Raw genomic sequence first — 21,956 nt, forward strand, 5'->3', positions numbered from 1 at the left:
TTTTTTAACCTTTGACCATCAATGTATAAAACCTCCTAGGCTCCTCCTACAGATTGTGACATGGCTTGGTGTTAATTAATTCATCAAAACCTACTTTCATACATTTTCTTATACAAACACTTAATATTTGAAAAATTGTATTTATTTAACTATTAATATTTGAAAAATATATTTATTTAACTCTTAATATTTGAAAACTATATATTTGCACAATATTTATTTAACTATAGTTTTAGTCTACCTCCATTCATTTTTACAGGCTCATTAATTAGTATTTGATATCGTTTCTAGAGCTATACTTTGATCAGCAATTCTCTTGAAGCATATCATGATTGCTACAAAATTAATACCGTAAAAAGATATAGTATGGAATATAAATTTACTTATATAACTTTTATACACCAAGCATGTCTGTAATTTGACTGAATAATGGTCAATGGTCATATTTATAAAGTTGACTTCGTAGAATTCTAATACTAACATAGACACGGAGTTACTGGAGTAGCTACCGGAAAACTGAGCATTCGTCCAACCCGTTAACACCGGACGCCTTTTCGTTCGGTATTAACGCTGTGCGTTAGTACCGGTCGTCACGCACAGTGCCACCGGAGCCCCTGTAGTACCGATTTGGAGCCTCAGCCGGTACTAAATGGCAGCACGTGGATCGCATGGGCGGCAGCTAGATTCCCTAGGAAGCCGTTTAGTACAGGCTAGTAGCTTCAGCCGGTACTAAATGGTGAGAATGCCATTTAGTACCGCTAGTAGCTTCGACCGGTACTAAATGAAACCATTTAGTACCGGTTGAAACTACTAGCTGGTACTAACATCAACCATTTGCTCTATATATAAATGAGCTGCTTCCTTAGCTTCCTGCCGAACAAGCTCACCATTTGCTCAAGCTTCGTTTTTCTTCACTCAACTAGCTTCTTCACTAGACCGGTTAGCAACTTCATTCTCCCTCATCTGGTCATAGTATTCTAGGTTTTTTTTAATGAGCTAGTTTTATGTTACAAATGGAGTACTTGTTGCTTTATTAGAGTGAGGAGAATGAAGAGTTTTTAAATGAGTTTTATGTTACAAATGGAGTACTTGTTGATCTTTTAGAATGAGGAGAATGGAGATTTTTTTTAAATTGAGGTGAATGGGAAGTTTTTTAGAATGAGTTTTCTGTTACCAATGGAGTACTAGCTTGTTGATCTTTTAGAATGAGGAGAATAGAGAGTTTTTTAGAGTGAGGAGAATGGAGAGTTTTTGAGACTGAGTTTTATGTTACAAATGGAGTACTTGTTGATCTTTTAGAATGAGGAGAATGGAGAGTTTTTAAAAGGGAGGACTAAATATTATAAACACATTTACTCTATCTTTTCCTACCTAATATTGATCAAGTTTTTTATGTAATACGAAGCTCTATATCCATTTTTCACGTAATACCATGCAGATGGACTAGCAATGGATGTAACACCTCCGCTCCTTCAATACCAGAGAACAAAAAAACTTCGAGTCCACAAACTCTGGCTGAACATCATAAAAGAATCTTGAAATAGTTTTTCAAACACCTTTTGGAGCCGGATTTTCATAATTGAAGTATGGTGGCCAATAGCCGGTTCAGGCAGAGATTTGTTCATTGACCGTAACCCATAGACTTATGGTTGGTTTTGGATTGCTAAAATGGGTCATACTCAGTGAATAGGTCTTTTACCTGGATAGGCTATTGGGCCACCATACTTCTATTACGAAAATATAGCACTTGCTCCAAAAGACGTTTGGACAATTATTTCAATATTCATTTATGATATTCAGTCAGAGCTGGTGGACTCGTAGATCTCATATTTACCATTATTTTAGGATTGGTGTATCATTTTGTCTTCCAAATTAACGATCGTGATGTGGACGATCCTATATTCTAAATATCTCATTTATGTAAGAGTTAATATATGCGCTAGATTATATCGATAGGTTCTTAGGAATTGACATTATCGATATAAATCGTAGTTTGTATTTTGCGATGATTAACGGTCACGATGTGGACGATCCTAGGTTCTAAGTATCTCATTTATGTAAGATTTAATATGTACGATGAATTTCATATGCAATGTACTCTAGTTAATATTTGTGATGAATTTTTATCTCTACTATTTCATATATATACATATATACATGTGACAACCTTGTCATAATGATTGAAACCTTTTATTAGAATTAAAAGAGTGTACGTGGGAAAGAAAACTGCTAGAGACAGACAGTTTCAGCTCCTTCCAATTTGGCAACTTTAGTATCGGTTGGAAGCATGCCCGGTACTAAATGGAGGAATTTAGTACCAGGCAAAGGCTGGAACCGGTACTAAATGCCCCTAATTTCAGATCCCGCCATTTAGCAACTTTAGTACCGGTTGAGAGCCCTGACCGGTACTAAATGGAGGAATTTAGTACCGGGCAAAGGCTAGCACCGGTTCTAAAGTGTCCCACCTACAAATACTTCGTCTTCTCCAAACACTTAGCAGTTTCCAAAAATTAGCAGTTCCTCCCTCTGCGTCGCGCCGGCCCCGTCCTCGTCGCTGTCGCCATCGCCGTCGCCGTCGCCATCACCTACCGCTGTCGCGCCGGTCCCGTCTCCATCCCCATCTCCATCGCTATCGCCACCACCCCGTCCCGTTCCCATCCCTATCTCCATCACCGTCGCCCGTCGCCCCATCCTCGGCTCCATCGCCATCGCCCGTCACCTCGTCCATAGCTCCGTCACCCGTCGCCCCCATTGTCGTCGCCCCGTCCCCGACCACCCCATCCTCAGCCAACGTTGCCGTACCTCTCCCTTCCCCGCCTCCCCCCGCGAGCCACCGCCGCACCTCTCCCTCCCACACCTCCCCCGCGCGCCGTCGTGCCTCTCCTGCACGCCCTCCCCGGTTAGGTTTTCTTTTTTTGATATTTTTTATTTTGATGCATTAAAATGATTTTGCGACCCGTGTTGGATTAAAATGGCTATGATTTTGCTTGAATTGGATACCAATTTGTATTGGATGGTAATTAATTATTTTTTGTGATACAATTATGGCATAAAGCTATATCTCTTATAGGACATGTAGATATTCACATGTAGCATTATGATAGAATTGTGGATGGCTATGAAATGATGGTCTAAATTTATTTTAATGTATATGATGTGCGTATATGACAATATATTATTAGTAGCAAAGTTGACTAGTTAAGAAAAATGGTGCCAAATTATCTTATCATAATTTTATTTGGACAGTTTAGGCTAACTATGGCAAGTGGAAGTTCTTCTCGCCGTGGTGGCGGCAGCCATGGAGGTGGCAGCCGTGGTGGTGGCGGCCGTGGACACTACATTTTCGAGGAGTCACCATTAGCTCATCCTTCATGAATTCACTTTCCTAATCGTGTCATTGACTTGCCAAAAGGCGTTCGAAGCGGAGGAATAATTCCCAACGTAGTAATATTCTTTCCTTCTTGTAATTGATTTTTTACTACACATGAATAATTTATAAATTTACTTACATACAACTAGCTTATCGACAATATTAGATGGCTGAAAGATGTTGTCGAAGCTCTAGGTGGTACTTTTTCTTTAGTGCAATCTGAGATAGTTGGTCCACGGAATTTTAAAAGAGTAAAAATCTCTTTTCAAGTATCTGTTCGAGAAACACAGGCCAACCGGATGAGAGTACCAGGACAGCCAATCCTGATAGTTTCAATTACCATACGGGGTCAATTAGCACTAAGTAGGGTACAAAGGACCGCCGTGGAGACTTGCCTACAACAACTTAAGGATCATGGGTACTTTGTGCCAGACTTCTCATATTTTCGAGGAGGGAGAAAGCAATGTGACTAGGACTACTGAGAGGCTTTGTCAGCTGAATCAACATGGTATGGTATGGAACACATATCTAATTATCCTTTTATCTTTAATCATGTTACATCTTTAAAATTTTATGACGTTATTCTTTTCTTTTAGGATGTCTTTGGTCAAACCTTGGCGGCAATGAGCTTTCATGCGATTCTAGCTCAAGTCTTGGATGTGTTGAATTATAGTTACATCGATAGAAACCTGATACGCACCAGAGATTTCAAGCTCTAGTCTCATCTCACTTTCTATAGGTCATTTCAGTTGACGTCGTCTCCATTGTTCGAGATTTATGGTAGTGCATGTGACCGTCCTTGTGAAGCGCTGGAGAGTGCACTAATTCATGCTGTAGCTTATATCGATGAAGTTCTAAGCTTTACGATTGGAGACTTAAGCTATGTGGCATACCTAAATAAGCAAAGCGAATTACTAAATGTGTAGCATGCATGGATGTACTCCTAGCGTACCCTTTTCTTATGGATTTGAGCTTGTTCTCTCTAAGACTAAGTATTGATGTACGAACTATTGAGTTTTAATGATTTGAATGGGTTGATACTTATGATACTTAGATTTGAATAGGTTGTTATATTAACGTAATATTATTAGTAAAAGCTCCATCGGATTCGAATACGAATTAAAACAAAAGGTAAAAAAAGAAAAGGAATAAATTTTAGTACCGATCAGTAAAACCAACCAGTACTAAACTGTCATCTGTAACAGCGTGACGTGGCTCGCAGTTTAATACTGATTGGTGTTACCGACCGGTACTAAGGGGGTGTTTGGTTCCTCCCCCTAAACTTTAGCCCCTGTCACATCGAATGTTTAGATACTAATTAGGAGTATTAAATATAGACTATTTACAAAATCCATTACACGGATGGAGGTTAAATGGCGAGATGAATCTATTAAGCCTAATTAGTCCATGATTTGACAATATGCTGCTACATTAACCATTTGCTAATGATGGATTAATTAAACTTAATAGATTCATCTCGCCGTTTAACCTCCATCTATGCAATTAGTTTTATAATTAACTCATATTTAGTCCTTCTAATTAGCCTCCTAATATTCGATGTGATACGGACTAAATTTTAGCTTGAGGAACCAAACACCGACGTATTCAGTACCGATTAGGCTGACTAGTATTAAATAATGTGGCATTTAGTACCTTATTCGATACTGGGCGTCCGGTACGGTACAGCTCGATCCTCCCGCGTCCGTACCCGCATCCGGCTCGCTTTTTATTTCAGCTCAGTAGACTGCTGACAGGAAAAGTGCAAGCGTGTGAGTAGTCCTGGAAATCCGAGTCGCTTTTTTCATGGCACGTCCGTAGAGTACACATGGGTTCCTGATCGATCTGGTTGAGCCAGCTGTCATAGGATCCTTGGCCCTCGAGCGACGTGCCTCCAATGCAACAAGTCAAATGCTCACCGAAAAGGCTACTACAGTAGTTGCAGACGCATTCTTTGTGTTGATCCAAACGGTCCTTCGTTCTTTCCAGCTACTACGATTCACATGCATGATCGATGAAGTCTGCAGCGCCAATGGGGTCGCGTGTCTATGATGATGATCTATCTAACGATGGGTAGTCTTGGCACCAACCCTAACTAGTTCAGAAATCAGAATGTGAACAGGTCTTGCTTCCGAAGAGAAAGATCATAAATATTCCATTTTAGAGAGCTAAGAAATAAAGTTCTCCATGGAAAAAAAATGGCAAAGGGTAAAGATAATATTCCCTCCGTTTAAATTTTATGTTTGTTCAGGTTAAACAAACATTTAACCTTAACTTTATTGCTAATGGGATATTTAACAAAACTCATAAAAAAGAGAGGTATCATAGAAACATAGAAAAAAATACATCTGACCATTTCTTTTCTAGGTTAAACTTAAAAACTATTGAACTAATCCTTTTTAAGGGCAAGGGTGAAAAAAAAGCAGGTACCGCTGCTACTGTAGTAGTAGCAGAACCTGAAGCGTATAGTCGTGTCCATACTTACGTTAGGTGAAGCGATCAATGAGACTTTCATTTAGAAGTCAGACTGAAGAGTAAACACTTGCCCAGAGTACGGGGTACATGGACATGATTGAATTGAAGCTGCGTGTTCCACGGGGCACAGATGAACTAACCGCAGTACGAGGAACGCAACACAGTGAGGAAGTGAGCCTAACTACAGTCATGTACTCTAACCACCCAGAGTACGCGGGTACATGGATATGATTGAATTGAAGCTACACGTTCCACGGGGCACAGACATGAGCGTTGAACTGACCACGGTACGAGGGACGCAACACAGTGAGAAAGACGCAACACAGTGAGAAAGGAAGTCCCTCTAGCTCGAATTTAGATGCATATTTCTTCTTCTTAATGAAAAATCGTCTAGCTCCACCTCTAATTTTTTAGGACGTAACACAGTGTGCTACTACACATGACCCATGTCATGTGTTACCATTAATTCATAGTCCTTGATCAATGCATGGCGTACGTGAGGCAGTGGCAGATGATCTTTACATTTGGTACTCGTACTATAATTCCATTTCCAAGCGGCACTGTTCCCTTGTGAGCAGTGGCGGACCCAGCTTTTTGCGGCCAAGTTCCTAGTAGTCATGACACAACAACACATATACATAGAAATTGATGTATGCCCTGAAATAGTGCACTATTTTTAAAAATCTATGCAAATGTCCCTATATGGCTCTCAATAAGTTGCTTCATTGAGTATAGTTCTCTAGCATATATAGTGTGGAATGGTTGGCACCTAAATTGAATTACATAATATCTAAAGTGTTAGTTGGCTTTGGCATTGCAATTAGTTGCTACACGGCTGCACGCAGCACTCGGAATCACAGCCTCGTCCAGGTCGAGAGAAGATGCAGCCAAGCACCATGGCAACAAAGCAAGCTGAGCAGGTGCCAGCACTGTGCTAGGGACTACGGAGACGCGGATGCTGACGCTCGTACTCGCTGCTTTAGACCTTGTTTGGGAGAAAGGGGTTAAAGTTTAGCCCCCTCAAATGCAGTACTAAATTTTAGCACTTTGGGGTGTTTGGGTGGGGGCTAAACTTTAGCACTTTTGTTGCTAAATGACTCTTTTACCCCTTATTTACCTCCTCTCCTATACCCCTCCTCAACTTCTTCCTTCAGCTTCTCCTCCATCTCCTACTTTTCTTAGCGCGTGCACGAGCCGAATCCTGACCTCCTGCGTGTCCACCACCACCACCGGCACTGCGGGCCTGCTAGCCGCCGCGGACGCTTACGCCGCCGGCGGGGCCGCCTCAACCACGGAGCTCCTGGTGCGACCGCCGTCCAAGGATGAGAACAATGAGGAGGAAGATGATGTGTTGCCGCCACCAATTCGCATCCGCTTGGGCTCCCACGCCGAGTTCGTTGACGGGTCGGCCGGCGCCACCGCCGGTGAGGGGATCGGCTTGAGGGCATACGTGCTGCTGGACGAGTCGACGACGGGCGGGAGGCGCTAGACAGCTCCAACTCCGACGGCTTGGGCGCGCTGCGGAGGAGCCGGCGCAACGGCCTGGGCTCGGATCCAGCGGCGGCGGCGAGGATGGGGAGCGAGGATCCGGCTGGCCGCCACCGTCCTACTACTCCTCCCCGTCTCCCTCGCCGACGGGGAGGACGGGTCCGGCGGCGCCGAGAGAGAGGAGGGTGCGGAGGCGGCGGGGATGGGCGGCGGCGGCGGCGTGGCCAGCGAGGTGGAGGCGAAGTGCGGTGGGGTCGGTGAGGCGGAGATGGCGGGGCTGGCAAGGCGAGGCGGGGCCGGTGAGGCGGAGGTGGCGGGGCTGGGCGGAGCGTGCAGGGAGAGAGGGAGAGTGTGGAGAGAGAATGCGCGGAGGGGAGCACTGGTGGAAAGAAGACAGCTGGGGATCACTTTTAGCCCCTTTAGTTCATTTTAGCACCCCTTGGAGGGGCTAATGGATTTGGGGGGGCTAAAGTTTAGCACACTTTTAATCAAATTTTAGCCCCTTACTCCCAAACAGGAAGCTAAAATTTAGCTAAAAGGGGTGCTAAACTTTAACCCCTCCCAAACACCCCCATTAATTTTTGCAACTGGCAGTCAACAAGGACGCTTCGGCGAGGCAGCAGACGATGCGGGCATGGTAGAGTGGAGATAGCGACGGCGCATGAGCAGAGGCAGAGGATCCATGAAGGAGCGCGTGAGAGCCAATAGATAGCCAGACGATGACGAACTTGGGACATATTAGCTCTGTAACATGCGCGGCATGCTGCAAAGAAGCAAAATTAGAGAGGGGCCAAGACAGCACAGGCTCAGGAGATCAACGAGCTATACATACTTGTGCTACACGTCTCATGACTACTTGTGAGGTGCAGACCGGCCGTGTGGTGTGCATGCAGCCATGCACAATTGGTTGGACGGGCAGCTGCTGGGTCCCATAATATTTACAAATGCGAGAGACATTGTGGACAAGATTACAAAGGAATTGAGGTGATCTAGCAAGACAGGCCGGAGTGCCTGCTGGCTGTAGCCTGCCGGCTAGGGAAAGGAAAGGAGACCATGGCAGATGAGATGATCAGTGGAGGGGGAGTAAATTGAGGTGCCTGCCCTGGCCGCCGCCTGCGCACCTATGAATCGGAGTGAACAGTGAGATTGCAGGTTGCAGGCTTGTCTGAGCTCGTCTCTCTATGCTCTCAGCAACCCTGGCTGCACTGCATTGCAGCCAAGTAATGGCGGCAGAAAATTTGCTGTAGCCATATGCTACCTAGTGCAATGGGAGCAGTAGCATTTGACTCCATCCATCAACGAAGGGGACATTGGGAAAGGATCACTGGATCAAGACCCTAGAAGAGAGGAGAATTGGTCTTGGAACAGCAACGTGCAACGGGCATCGTTGAATGTGGTCCGGGGACGGAGCGAGCGGCGACCCCGAGCAACGCAAATGCAAATGGAGTGTGCTTCGATTCGATGCACTCGGCCGGCTCCGTTTCCATGGCCGGCCGTGCGTGGAAATGGAAACGGAAGCATGCATACGGTACGCAGAACAAGGGCAAGTGACGAAAAAGATTGCAAGAAAAGGCGAGACCCTTTTTCCATTCGGGAACCGGAAACGAGGCCCGTAGGCCACACACGCATCCAAGTCAAGTGAAGACACCACTGGAAAGCCGGCCGGGGTCCAATCCACGATGCACCTGCCCTTTTCACGATCTAGACCACCAAGGGCATTTGCAAACTCCCCCGATCGAGAGTCAAAATCCGACTAGTTAAACTGCACCGATGCAAAATGTGGTTAACTTTTGTTTCAACATCTAAGAAAGTTTATCTTACCGACAGAAAGTTTGGAGATGGACGAGAAGCCTGCAAAACTAGAGCAAAAGCAGAAAGAAAAGAAACAGGGGTGAGCTTAATTGCCGCTCGCAACGGGCAACGGCATGCCGACGATGACGACGGAGCCTTGAGAGCCTTGGTCATCGCGCTGATAGCAAAACGGTGACAAACAAAACAGGACAACGATGGAGACGCAACCACAGAATCTCACTCGGATTACACATCGGAATCGGTAGCCAGCCACCCAGCCAGGGATGGGGCTCTCTTCTTCGCCATGCCTTTCGTGGCTCACGCCGACCTCAGAGGCGAGTTGATAGATGATTCAGCCGTGTGCCATGGTCAAAAGAAGAATGCATGGACAAATTTCAACACAAGACTTGCTAAATGTTAAGTATAGGAGTGTAGCGTATCAGTATCATATTCGATGTCAGTTAGATCCTGTCAATAGCTGATTGGGTGATTGATTGGTGATCACCTTGATTGTAATCATTTGATTCTTTCCTGTAATTCCCAGATAATGTAATACAAATACATACCGACCCGACCCTGCAAGGTTGTATTCACGGTAAATCATTTGTCCCGCATGGTATCACAGCCAAGATTCATTCACCACCGGTTTCCACTTTTTTTTCGCCATCGTCATGTCGGCCACTGCTGCTGCCTCCACCGCCGCTGGCGCTATTACCACCACTTCCCCGTCCATCTCCTTGCCGTCCATGGGTCACTCGATCACGGTGCACCTCACACGGGAGAACTTCTTCCTGTGGAAGACTCAGGCCGTACCATTGCTGCAAGCACAGCAGCCCTTCGGCTATGTCACCAGCGCGACTACAACACTGTCGCAGCTCATCGTCGTCGAGGGAACTGGCACTAATAAGCGCCAGGTGCCGAACCCCGCCTATCTACGCTGGTTCAACTCGTCCTGAGCACCCTCCTATCCTCTATGACCGAGGAGATCCTCGGCCAGCTGACCCAATGCACAACCTCTCGTTCTGCTTGGGACGCGCTGCACATGATGTTCTCAATGCAGAATCATGCACGCGTCATGCAAGTGCGGTATCAGCTGTCCAATCTCAAGAAGAAGGACATGACAGCCGCTACCTACTTCCAGAAGATGAAGTCCCTTGCCCACACCATGGCATCGATCGGCAACCCTCTCCAGCATGAGGAGGTCCTCGGCTACATGCTTGGTGGCCTTGGATCCGAGTACGAGGCCCTCATCACCACCATCACTACTTGGGATGAGCCGGTGAGCCTTACCAGCTTCTATGCCTACCTCATCAGCATCGATGTAGTTACTCGATCTAATAAACTAGCATGTGTACCTTGTTGTAAGAATTCTATTTGTGATGCCTGCCAGCAGGCCAAAGTTCATCAATTGCCATTTCATTCTTCCACCCATATTACGTCTTCGCCTCTTGAACTTGTGCATTCAGCTGTTTAGGGCCCGGTTGTGACCTCTAGCTTTTTAGATGATTACAGTCACTACACGTGGATCTATTTACTGAAACAAAAATCTGATGAACATGCCTTCTATCTTTTTCAGAAACACACCGAGCATTTGCTGAACACTAAAATACGTGCTTTTCAGTCTGATTGGGGGTAGGAAGTACCATGGACTTTCACGGTATTCTGAGTGTGAAGGCATTCAGCACCGTGTTTCTTGTCCTCACACTTAATAGCAAAATGGCATTTCCGAACGCAAGCATCGCCACCTAGTAGAAATAGGAATTGCCCTTCTTGCTCATTCATCTCTACCGGTTCGCTTCTGGGATGAAACTTTTCTCACAGCTTGCTACCTTATCAACCGCATGCCCACATGAATCCCCACTACATATTCTTCTCCAGGAGTCTTCTGACTACACATTCTTGCGTGCTTTTGGCTGTACTTGCTGGCCCAACCTCCATCCATATAATGATAAGAAATTATGCTTCCGCTCTCGGCAATGTGTGTTTTTAGGATACAACTCGATGCACAAGGGGTACAAATGTTTAGATCCCTTAACTGGCCACATATACATATCACGAGATGTTGTATTTGATGAATCCATTTTCCCTTTTGCCACAACATCCAAGTTGTCTCCTCCTTCCACTCCAATGCCTTTTGTCTTTCCTGCCAATGCGCCGACATTACATAATGACAATATGCGGAATTATAACTTGTTGTTATTGACCTCTGACCCTCCTGCTCACTGCAGCTCTATGCCTCTCAGGTCCTTTGAGCATGGCGGTGCTCCCCCCCTTTGATGCGGCAAGATCAGTTCTGATCCCTGTATCAGACCCTGCATCGGCAACAACAGCAGCACCTGCAGGGCCTAGTGTGCCTTCCCCTGTTCCTTGTGAGGCAACAGCAGGGCAGGCCCTGTTCTCGTCCACCGAGGACACTGGTACCTCAACGGCTCAACCAATTACAGGGCTGGTGCCTAGGACATCTGGTATGACAGTTGTTGCCTTCCCAACTGTTTCGTGTCCAGCAACTGCACCGACACCATCAGCACCTTCCCTGGATGCCGCTGCATCCCCAACCGGTGTTGTTGAGCTTCCCTCTTTGCTAGAGACTGGTCCACCTCATCACAACATGATTACTTGACTGCGTGATAAGATTGTCAAGCCGGTTGTTTGCACCGATGGGACCATCAAATATGATCCGAGTCATCGTGCCTTCTTTGCTTCTCCTGCATCACATCGGGCTGCTCTCGCTGATCCTCGGTGGTTGGCTGCCATGACCTTAGAGTTTCAGGCATTACAACAAAATTCAACATGGTCTCTGGTTCCTCGACCACTAGATTAGAATATAATTAGTTGCAAGTGGCTTTTCAAGGTTAAGCAAAATCCTAATGGCTCCATTGATAAGTACAAAGCTCGCCTTGTCGCTCGTGGGTTCACTCAACAGTATGGCATTGATTATTCAGAGACTTTTAGCCTGGTGGTTAAGCCAGCAACAGTGCGGCTTTGACTGTCCCTCGCAGTGTCACGAGGCTGGGATCTTCATCAGATTGACATTAGTAATGCCTTTCTCGATGGCGACCTTACTGAAAGTGCAAATATGGAACAACCACCGGGTTTTGAGGATCCATCTTGTCCTTCCTATGTCTGCAAACTTTAGAAGGCTATATACGGTCTCAAACAGCCACCTCGAGCTTGGTACTCTCATCTTAGTGACTGTGTCCAGCAACTTAGTTTTGTCCCTTCTACTGCCGACACATCTCTGTTTATCTTCTCTCATGATGGCCTTAGCATCGATATGCTCGTGTACGTTGATGACATTGTGATTGCAAGCTTCGACACATCTCTATTTATCTTCTCTCATGATGGCCTTAGCATCTATATGCTCGTGTACGTTGATCACATTGTGATTGCAAGCTCCTCCCAAACTGCCACTAGCAAGCTTCTCCAACGACTGTCAGCCTCCTTTCCTGTCAAGGATCTCGACCCTCTTCACTATTTTTTGGGTCTTGAAGCTGCTTGCAATTCAAAGGGGCTCACTCTTTCTCAACAGAAATATGCTTTGGACATTCTTAGCCGGACTCATATGGAGAATTGCAAGGTTGTCTCAACACCCATGAATGCACAAGAGAAGTTGTCCAGTGAGCAAGATCGTGCTCTAGGAGAAGCTGATGCTTTCACATATCGCAGTACAGTCGGCATCCTCCAGTACCTCACCTTGACATGACCTGATATTTCTTTCACGATGAACAAGGTCTGCCAGTGATATTCACTGGGAAGCTGTCAAGAGAATTCCTCGATATGTGAAAGGTACAGTGGGCATTGGTACGAGGATTAGGAAATCCGGTTCCACTCTCCTCAGCGTTTTCACTGATGCGGATTGGGCGGGTTGTATTGATGATCACCGCTCGACAGGTGGCTTTGCCGTGTTCTTTCGCCCAAACCTCATTTCAGTGCTCGTAAATAAACTACTGTGTCCAGATTCTCAACTAAAGCTGAGTATAAGACTCTAGCAAATGGTACAGCAAAAGGAGTTTGGGTGCAGTCTCTACTAAAAGAGTTGCGGGTACCCCAATAGAGAGTCTTGATTTTGTGGTGCGACAACTTGGGAGCCACTTACTTAACTGCTAATCCTGTGTTTCATGCTCGCACTAAACACATAGAGGTATAGAGGTGGACTTCCATTTTGTTCGAGAAAAGGTGGCCCTAGGCACGTTGGAGGTGAAGATCGTCTCATCAGCAGATCAGGTTGCATACATCTCCACCAAGCCTGCCACCAAGCAAATGCTACAGAAGTTACTATCCAATCTCAATGTAGTGCAAACTGGTTGACATTGAGGGCATATCAGTAGCATATTTAATGTCAGTCAGATCCTGTCAATAGCTGATTGACTGGTGATTGATTGGTGATCATCTTGATTGTAATCATTTGATTTTTTTCTTATAATTCCTAGATAATATAATACAAACACATACCAACTCTGCAGGTTGTGTTCACGGCAAATCATTTGTCTCACACTAAAACACCCCGTAGACAACAACGTTTCGAACTCCTGGTACACTAGTGTCGTTGCTAGGATTCCTTCCAAAGCTGAGATCAATGCACGAACCTTTCTGTAAACGATAACTACTGGTCAACAAGTTCAATCAAGTAGGGATGCCATCACCTAGCGGGGACACAAAAGCAATGTGTAGAAAGAAAATTTAGCAACGGTATAATTGTGTGTGGACCGGCTTGGGTATTTTCAAAATATAGCTAATAACTCCTATTGCCTCTAATCCTGAATATGAGTCTAAAAATTATATAGATTAACAAGAAAATATTTATGTTAATTGATTTTATTTGCCTATTAAACATACTTTTCATAACATATTGCACTTTCTCTTTGAAATACCCTACTTACACAGGTATTGTTGGTCAAAGTGTTATAGATATTGAAGTCTATGTTGGTATAAAATAGACTTAGCATGTGTTTGATTTTGGAACTGAGTGGAATGGGTTGACTCCATCCCAGTTTTCAGGTTGGGTCGACCCATTTCATGTTTGGTTTAGGGGTTGGGTTCGACCTAGTTTTTTATTTAGTTGGAGGAGTTGAGAGAAGTAGAATGGATGTCATTTTTAACACCGTTAGGAACAGTTGTACATGGACCCCATATGTCATCGTGGGACCCACTTGTCATCCTCCTCCTCTTTTTTATTTTTTCTCGTGCACCTTATCTTCTTCCTCCCGAGCGCCGCCCCTCCATCTCCTCTGTGCCGGCTGCTACCCGCCGGCCCTCTCTCCTTCTCCCCAGCGCCAGCCTCCACCGCCGCCCTCCTCCCTCTATCCTGGCCAACCGCCGCCCCTCCCTCCCTCTCTCCTGCGCCGCCTACCGGCCGCCGGCCCTCCCTCCCTCTCCCCAACGCCGGCCTCCACCGCCCCTCCCTCCTTCTCCCTAACGCCGGCCTTTGACCGCCGTCGCGCCCTGCTTCTCTCTCCCCTGCGCCGGCCTCCGCCCGCCACCCCAACCAACGGAGCGAGACGACGTGACGGGGGAGCAATGTAGGTTAGTGTGGCCGCTCGTTTTGGGCGGACCATTCCAACCCGCATCTACGGGGAATATTCCCTATGGGTAACAGACCCAACCCACTACATTTCCAACCAAACGCGAGTCGATGGGGTCGAACCTGTTCCAACCCAGTTCGACCCCAAACCAAACACACCCTTATGTTTGGAAGCAGAGGGAGTAAACTCCTAATGATAAGATATTCATTATATTATCCAACTAGGCTGCTTATTGAGCCGTTAATTCAGCAAATGCAATTGTATTCATCTATCTCTATATGTCACATACATAGTTCTATGCTAATTCGGAAGATAAGTAAGTTAAGAAAGTTTGGTAACACCACAAGAGAAGTTTAGACAGGAAACTCATGCTTTAGAGGCATATCTCTTTTTCTCCGAATTAAATGGGGAATATAGACTAATTGTGCATTTTATTAAAATTGCACCATGGGTCTCTGAACTTGGTTGCCTTATTTAGTCCCCAAGCTTACAATTTACTTTCTACATTCCTCTGAACTTGTAGAGTTGTCTCATTAAACATTTTGAATATTGTTTAAATAGGTTTTCAATGAATTTCATCAAATAAATATTTAAGAAAGCTTGTTTAAATAAGTTAATAGGAAAGTTGTTTTTTTACAAAGCTAATCGTTTGTCAAATTGAGATTCCGTATTGGATGTCAAGAGGAGCGAAGCTGAGTTGCTAAAGAAGTAATGGAAGAAAACGGTCACGCATAATGGTTTTAACCACTCTAGAAGTGATTGGTTGAGTTTGAGTTTCATATTTTGACACGGCTCTATAATCACGCTAGCTTAAACATGGAGTAGCAAACTTTACTAGTCATTCGCAATACAATGTATAATATCATGAATAAAAGCCTACTAACCTTATATCCATGCATAATTTTATATTTTTACTACTATTAAAAAGGCCATTTTCTTTTGAACATGGATAATCACATTCAAATACAAATTACTGACAAACTTGCTCCCTTTTTCCATTAGTTGGTGACAAAGAAACTAATTTAAATTGTTGCTGAAAAATGTACTACTGTTAAGTTTAATGAAAAGGAGGAGAGTAGGCACGGAGCCCAAAGCAAATGTTACTACTGCCGCGGCTCCATAAATTAGCGTCTCCTCCTAACCCAACCCCTTGTGCTTACGCTCTTGTTCGTCTCCCAGCGGCGTCTTCCTCTTTACTCCCTTCCCTTCCCGCATTCCTTCACCGTCATCTACTCCTACTCCACTCATCCATCCATTTCTTCTCACCTCATCACTTGCACTGCATCCTCCCGCGCGGCGCCAAAACACATAAAAATCCCAGCTGCCCTCCTCCCACGCCGGGCTGCCCGACCCGATCGCCATGCGCGCGGCGGCTTCCCCTTGGCGTTTGTAGATGGGCTCCTCCTCCCTCCTCCTCTTCCCCTCGTCCTCCTCCGCCGCATCCGCTGCTTATTCTCATGCCACCGCCTCCACCTCCTCCCACTCCTCCTTATTGCCGCCGCTCCCATCCTCCTCCTCCTCCCCCCAAGACCACCACCTCCTCCAGTACCTCCACCACCTAGACCAACAGCACCAAGAATCCGCCGCCATGGTCCGCAAGCGCCCGGCGCCCGACATGGACCTCCCGCCACCGCGCCGCCACGTCACGGGCGACCTCTCCGACGTCACGGCCGCCGCCGCATCCGGTGGTGGCGCCCCCCCGCCGCAGTCGGCTGCCGCCAGCGCGCAGCTGCCCGCGCTGCCCACCCAGCTCCACCTCCCCGCGTTCCAGGTCCAGCACCACCACCACCACCACCACGCGGAGGTGGACGCGCCCCCGGCGGGCGAGGTGGCGGCGTCCACCACGGCGTGGGTGGACGGCATCATCCGCGACATCATCGGCAGCAGCGGCGGCGCCGGGGTCTCCGTCGCGCAGCTCATCCACAACGTCCGCGAGATCATCCACCCCTGCAACCCCGGCCTCGCCTCCCTCCTCGAGCTCCGCCTCCGCTCCCTCCTCAACGCCGCCGACCCCGCCGCTCCACTGCACCAGCCTCTCCCGCATCCTCCTGCTCTCCCGCCGGTGCCCGCGCTCCCTCCTCCCCCGCCGCCCCAACTCACAGTAACAGACAAGCGCCGCCACGAGCCTCAGCAGGCGGGGGAACCGACGAATCCGTCACCGCAGCAGGAGGAGCCCAAGCCGCCAACAGCGGAGGAGACCGCCGCGGCAGCCGCCGCCGCCGCCGCCGCTGCTGCCGCGGCCGCCAAGGAGAGGAAAGAAGAGCAGCGGCGGAAGCAGCGCGACGAGGAGGGGCTCCACCTGCTGACGCTGCTGCTACAGTGCGCCGAGTCGGTGAACGCCGACAACCTGGACGACGCGCACCAGACGCTGCTGGAGATCGCCGAGCTCGCCACGCCCTTCGGCACCTCCACGCAGCGCGTCGCCGCCTACTTCGCGGAGGCCATGTCGGCGCGCCTCGTCAGCTCCTGCCTGGGCCTGTACGCGCCGCTGCCGCCGGCGTCCCCGGCCGCGGCGCGCCTCCACGGGCGCGTCGCCGCCGCGTTCCAGGTGTTCAACGGGATCAGCCCGTTCGTCAAGTTCTCGCACTTCACGGCGAACCAGGCGATCCAGGAGGCGTTCGAGCGGGAGGAACGGGTCCACATCATCGACCTGGACATCATGCAGGGGCTTCAGTGGCCGGGGCTCTTCCACATCCTCGCCTCCCGCCCCGGCGGCCCGCCCAGGGTAAGGCTCACCGGCCTCGGCGCGTCCATGGAGGCGCTCCAGGCCACGGGGAAGCGCCTCTCCGACTTCGCCGACACGCTCGGCCTGCCCTTCGAGTTCTGCGCCGTCGCCGAGAAGGCCGGCAATGTGGACCCAGAGAAGCTGGGCGTCACGCGGCGGGAGGCCGTCGCCGTCCACTGGCTCCACCACTCGCTCTACGACGTCACCGGCTCCGACTCCAACACGCTCTGGCTCATCCAAAGGTTGCCTTCTTGCTTCCTTCCATGTCAAATCCTATCCTTGCTGCTTCCTTCTACCATCATGACTACTTTCCATCCCGAAAACACTTTATTAGCTAACCATGTCAGCCATCAATCGTAGTACTACATCCGGTACAAGCATACTCCCTTGGTTTATACTACTCCGTACTAAAAAACTGCGTTTTGGAGGTCCAAACCTTTACTAGTCATGATGGCCAACTTTCTAGGCTAAAAAGGTTGCATCTTTACAATGCTTTTGAGACGAACTCTTCCACGGTCTTTGGTGATCCCAGAAACAAGCACAAAAGATCCTGCTTGAATTTGGTTAGTGGATCACTAGGCGGGAGCTGAAAGTTCTTATCATCATGGCCAACTTTCCATGCCAAAAAGGTTTCTAGTTCCTAGTGCCGGAATCATGATTACTGAAATGGAATAACTGTCATCTTCGACTAACCATCATTTCTTAATAGATCACGAAGCTAAGCCCAAAAGCTTGTCAAAGGCATTATCTTTCTCTAACCTCCAGAAGCTGATTGATTGCTATACATCTGTCCACTGTACTTTTGAGGGAACCATGAGATAGACTGCATTGTCCTTGATTTGATGCATCATTAAAATGCTAAGTGTTGCTGGCTGAATCTTGTTCTGCCAGCAGCGGAATCTAATGGCCACGAAATGCTGGTACTGATGCTGTCTCCCTCCGTGGCCCACGGGTTGCATTGCAGGCTGGCCCCGAAGGTGGTGACAATGGTGGAGCAGGACCTGAGCCACTCGGGCTCCTTCCTGGCGCGCTTCGTGGAGGCCATCCACTACTACTCGGCGCTCTTCGACTCGCTAGACGCCAGCTACGGCGAGGACAGCCCGGAGCGCCACGTCGTCGAGCAGCAGCTGCTCTCCAGGGAGATCCGCAACGTGCTCGCCGTCGGCGGCCCGGCGCGCACCGGCGACGTTAAGTTCGGCAGCTGGCGCGAGAAGCTCGCACAGTCGGGGTTCCGCTCGGCGTCGCTCGCTGGCAGCGCCGCCGCTCAGGCCTCTCTGCTCCTCGGCATGTTCCCCTCCGACGGGTACACGCTCGTCGAGGAGAATGGCGCGCTGAAGCTCGGCTGGAAGGATCTTTGCCTGCTCACTGCATCTGCTTGGCGCCCAATTCAGACCCCGTGCCGTTAAATCTGAGAGCAAAATTATTACAGAGCTAAAGCATTACTATTACTACTAGATCTCACTTGAGGTTCTTGCCAAGATCTTTTGCCTCTGTTTAGCTAGCTGCTCAATTTGGTCAATTCTGAGATTAGGAAAATGAAAACATTTCTGATCACTAATTGCTAGATCTCTTCACAGTGATAGTTACTGATGTAAGCTTAGTTTTTCATGGTAGATTTTGTTCAGCTGTCGATCATCTTCATCAATCTTGCCAATCAGTCAAGTTTTCATCTTCATTTTCTAATTAGTAATTCCGTTTGCTTAATTATATAGAGTCCTTGATCACAAAGTACATTATCGGGTGCTCTTTTTGTGAGTTACTAGTTTAGGTTCCTGCTCAGAAGGTGGAGGCGCTTTTAATAAAGTGCTATTGTTTTTCTCCAGAAATTTGGAGAAGATGGGTAATCCATCATCAGTTCAATACCTAAGCCATGATTTTTCTTTTGGGGAAGTAACCACTAAGGATCTGTTGACCTTAAATTTGTGGATAGATCAATGACATCCTAAACCAATGTTTAAAACCTGTGCAGTGTGCAGTCCATGTTTAATAGTTCCTGCAGATTCTCACCTTGTTATTTACTAATCATTTGTGCCTTGGTAATTGATATTACTGTTCCTGTGGTGTTGCATGAAGCATGGTTACCTTTAGTGGAGTTCACCTTTTTTGTGTGGATATGCATTGTTTACTTTTGACATCCTTTTCACCTTTTCCTCCATGAGATCATCAGCTTGTCAATTCTTGCTTACTGGACATTTTGACCAATTAGCGGTGGCATGATGAGTTTGCATCCTTATTAATTTTTCCCCGGTCACATTCCACGACTGAGGATATGGCGGTATTTTGTTAGTTCACCATCCCCATCAAGCAATCCCACTTCACTAGTAGTTTTGTATTAGTTGTATCCCCCCCCCCCCCCCATTTTTTTTTTCTTTTCTATTCTTGGCTTAGCTCACTTAGAACTGCCTTTGTGTGCATTGTTTATATAAACTTTCTGGTTGTGTCAAATGTTGTTGAGATCAGAAGTGGGGCAAGAAGGAATTGTTGTTAGTACTAGCTAGGACCCTGCTTAGCTTGCTTCCTAGTCACATTTCCAAACTGGGTTGTCAGCCAATCTTGTTGGAAAACATGACATTCAAGGCTTCATCAAAGCACTTTGCCCCCACACCCAAGGGGTGCCGGCCATGCCATTTGCAGGATTGTCCTCTGATAACATGCTGCTTGCTCATTATGGAGTGTACATGAGAGAGGTTGAGGGAGGCAAACAAAGCATTGTTGGATTGTCATTCCTAGAGGGTGGAGTTCCATGATTGGGGATGGCTCCTCTCTCCTACAAGGCTACAATTCTACAAAGCTTGCTTTTGTGGTCAGCCCTCCCTCTCTTTTTTCTGTCCCAGGGGTCCACCATTCTTCCAAGTGACTAGTCCTTTTCTCACAGCAGAAGCCGTGCCCTGTTGTCTCTTGTTCTGGAGTAGGAGGTACTGCAACTGGCACGAGGTCAGCAGCATGGAAAGACACTGATGATTTTGCTAACCCCCTTTGTTGCTCAGCTCAGAGGCTTGGACTCGGAGAAAAAGCTGCGAATGGTTTTTGGGGAGGAATGATGATGATAGTCGGGCGTGGTTGTTGGATGTGCCAATCCCATTCGGGGAACAGTTTGCCGCAACAGTCACAGTGGTTTGGTTTCTGATCTGATGGCATGGGGATGGCTGCCTTTTGTTAGATAGAGGGGGAGAGCAGAGCTCCATTATTCCAAACACATCTTATCGGAATTTATGAATTCCATCATTTTTTTTGAGCAAGTATGAATTCCATCATTTAAAAAAGGCGAAATGATAGAGCATCAATCAATATAGTAGAAATAATAAAAAGGTTAATTTGAAATCGAAACTCCTGAGACAGCCAAGAAAATAGAAAATAGTAGCAAGAAAAGAGATGGAGCACTGATGGGGGAAGAAGAGCAGCAAATTAAAATTCAGGTGCTGGCCTTGTGAATTCTGACGGGCCGACCCGAAGAGCAATAAATATTGTTGCTGGAAGAGGCATGGGCGCATGGCTCACTCGTCCTGCAGATAGTCCGATATGGTGCAGTTGCACGCTTCCCATGATGCTGTATTAGTCAGCGTGTTCCTTGATTGATCTAGCAGCTGCTGCCTGCAGAGCAATTAGCAGTGCTCAGTTCCTGTTTGGATACAAACTCCTAAAGTTTAGTAGTGTACTAAAGTTTAGGATCCTTAGTTCTAAAGTTTAGTACAGGGTTGTTTGGATAGACTACTAATCTCTAGGACCTTAGAGGGAAAATGTCATTTTTACCCCTCAATTACTCCTCTAAACTGTTCACGTCATTAATGCATGCAAGGGCAATAGAGGTAAAAGGGGACTTGGGGACCACTTTTAAGAGAAATAGGATACATTAGGACCCCTTGACCCTCCTAATGAAAATGGCCCTCCTAAAATTTAGGAGTGCACTTTTAGGACCCATGTTTGGATGCACAAGTCCTAAAAGCATCTTAAAAGTGAACTCCTAATCTTTAGGAGGGTGTATCCAAACAAGCCCTCAATTAGGTTTGGTGTTAGGGAAGCCCATTGCGCGTACCCTGGTGCTATATCCTCTTTGTTTGGACCCAGGGAAGATCTGGACATGAGTTCATTCGCCCGCGTTGGCCTTGCAATGAGTTGTGGCCCTGCTTGAAACGCACCACAGAGAGAAACGGCCTCTATCTTTGACACAGGTTCAGCCTTTTCCGTTTCCCACAGGACAGATTATACACTTTGTAAATTCTGATCTAATAATAACGAAAGAAAGAAATATAAAAAAGAACAGTTTTTTTTATTTTCAGCCACGGAAAAAATGGCCACAACCACAAAGTGCCTCTCGAGTCTCGATCAAATGTGCACGGGCACGTCAGCACGTGTGGGTGTAGGACGCCACTGTTGTGGATCCGGATTAAGGTTCTTGATCGTCACCCTCGCACGTCGTCATTTTAGGAATGAAATCATCGCAAAGCTTATCGGATTGAATCTTACCCTCGTCCGCCTTTAGCGTCATCCAATTGTTGCTTACCTTCGTCAGGTCATCAGCGAAGGTACAAAACTTTTGTTTTTGTGTGGTTGCAGGTGCGCGGATTCAATCGAGTGGAGCGGAGGTACA

General features: G+C 47.2%; 1 protein-coding gene and 1 long non-coding RNA gene across 3 annotated transcripts; both read left to right on the top strand.

The window, feature by feature from the left end:
• Nucleotides 1-888: 888 nt before the first annotated feature.
• Nucleotides 889-4,312, top strand: LOC111258058. Of its 2 annotated transcripts, none has more exons than XR_002678686.1 (3): nucleotides 889-939; nucleotides 3,252-3,878; nucleotides 3,967-4,312. It is a non-coding gene; the product is annotated as an uncharacterized LOC111258058 (long non-coding RNA). The 2 variants fall into 2 exon arrangements; XR_002678685.1 differs by having other exon boundaries at nucleotides 894-939; nucleotides 3,247-3,878.
• An 11,574-nt stretch (nucleotides 4,313-15,886) lies between these two features.
• On the top strand, nucleotides 15,887-19,054 carry LOC101783716 (protein SCARECROW 1-like). Its single transcript, XM_004977356.4, has 2 exons — nucleotides 15,887-17,610; nucleotides 18,333-19,054. Exons 1-2 carry the CDS (start codon nucleotides 16,037-16,039, stop codon nucleotides 18,772-18,774), a joined length of 2,016 nt encoding a protein of 671 aa, XP_004977413.1. The 5' UTR covers nucleotides 15,887-16,036; the 3' UTR covers nucleotides 18,775-19,054.
• The last annotated feature ends 2,902 nt before the right edge of the window (nucleotides 19,055-21,956 follow it).

Source organism: Setaria italica, chromosome VII, assembly GCF_000263155.2.
Source record: "Setaria italica strain Yugu1 chromosome VII, Setaria_italica_v2.0, whole genome shotgun sequence".
NCBI lineage: Eukaryota > Viridiplantae > Streptophyta > Magnoliopsida > Poales > Poaceae > Setaria > Setaria italica.

Excerpts from the sequence above, each read along its gene's own strand:
- LOC101783716 (XM_004977356.4), top strand. The coding sequence starts at position 16,037 with ATGGGCTCCTCCTCCCTCCTCCTCTTCCCCTCGTCCTCCTCCGCCGCA. Across the intron at positions 17,611-18,332 it reads ACGCTCTGGCTCATCCAAAG|GCTGGCCCCGAAGGTGGTGA; the intron begins GTTGCCTTCTTG and ends GTTGCATTGCAG.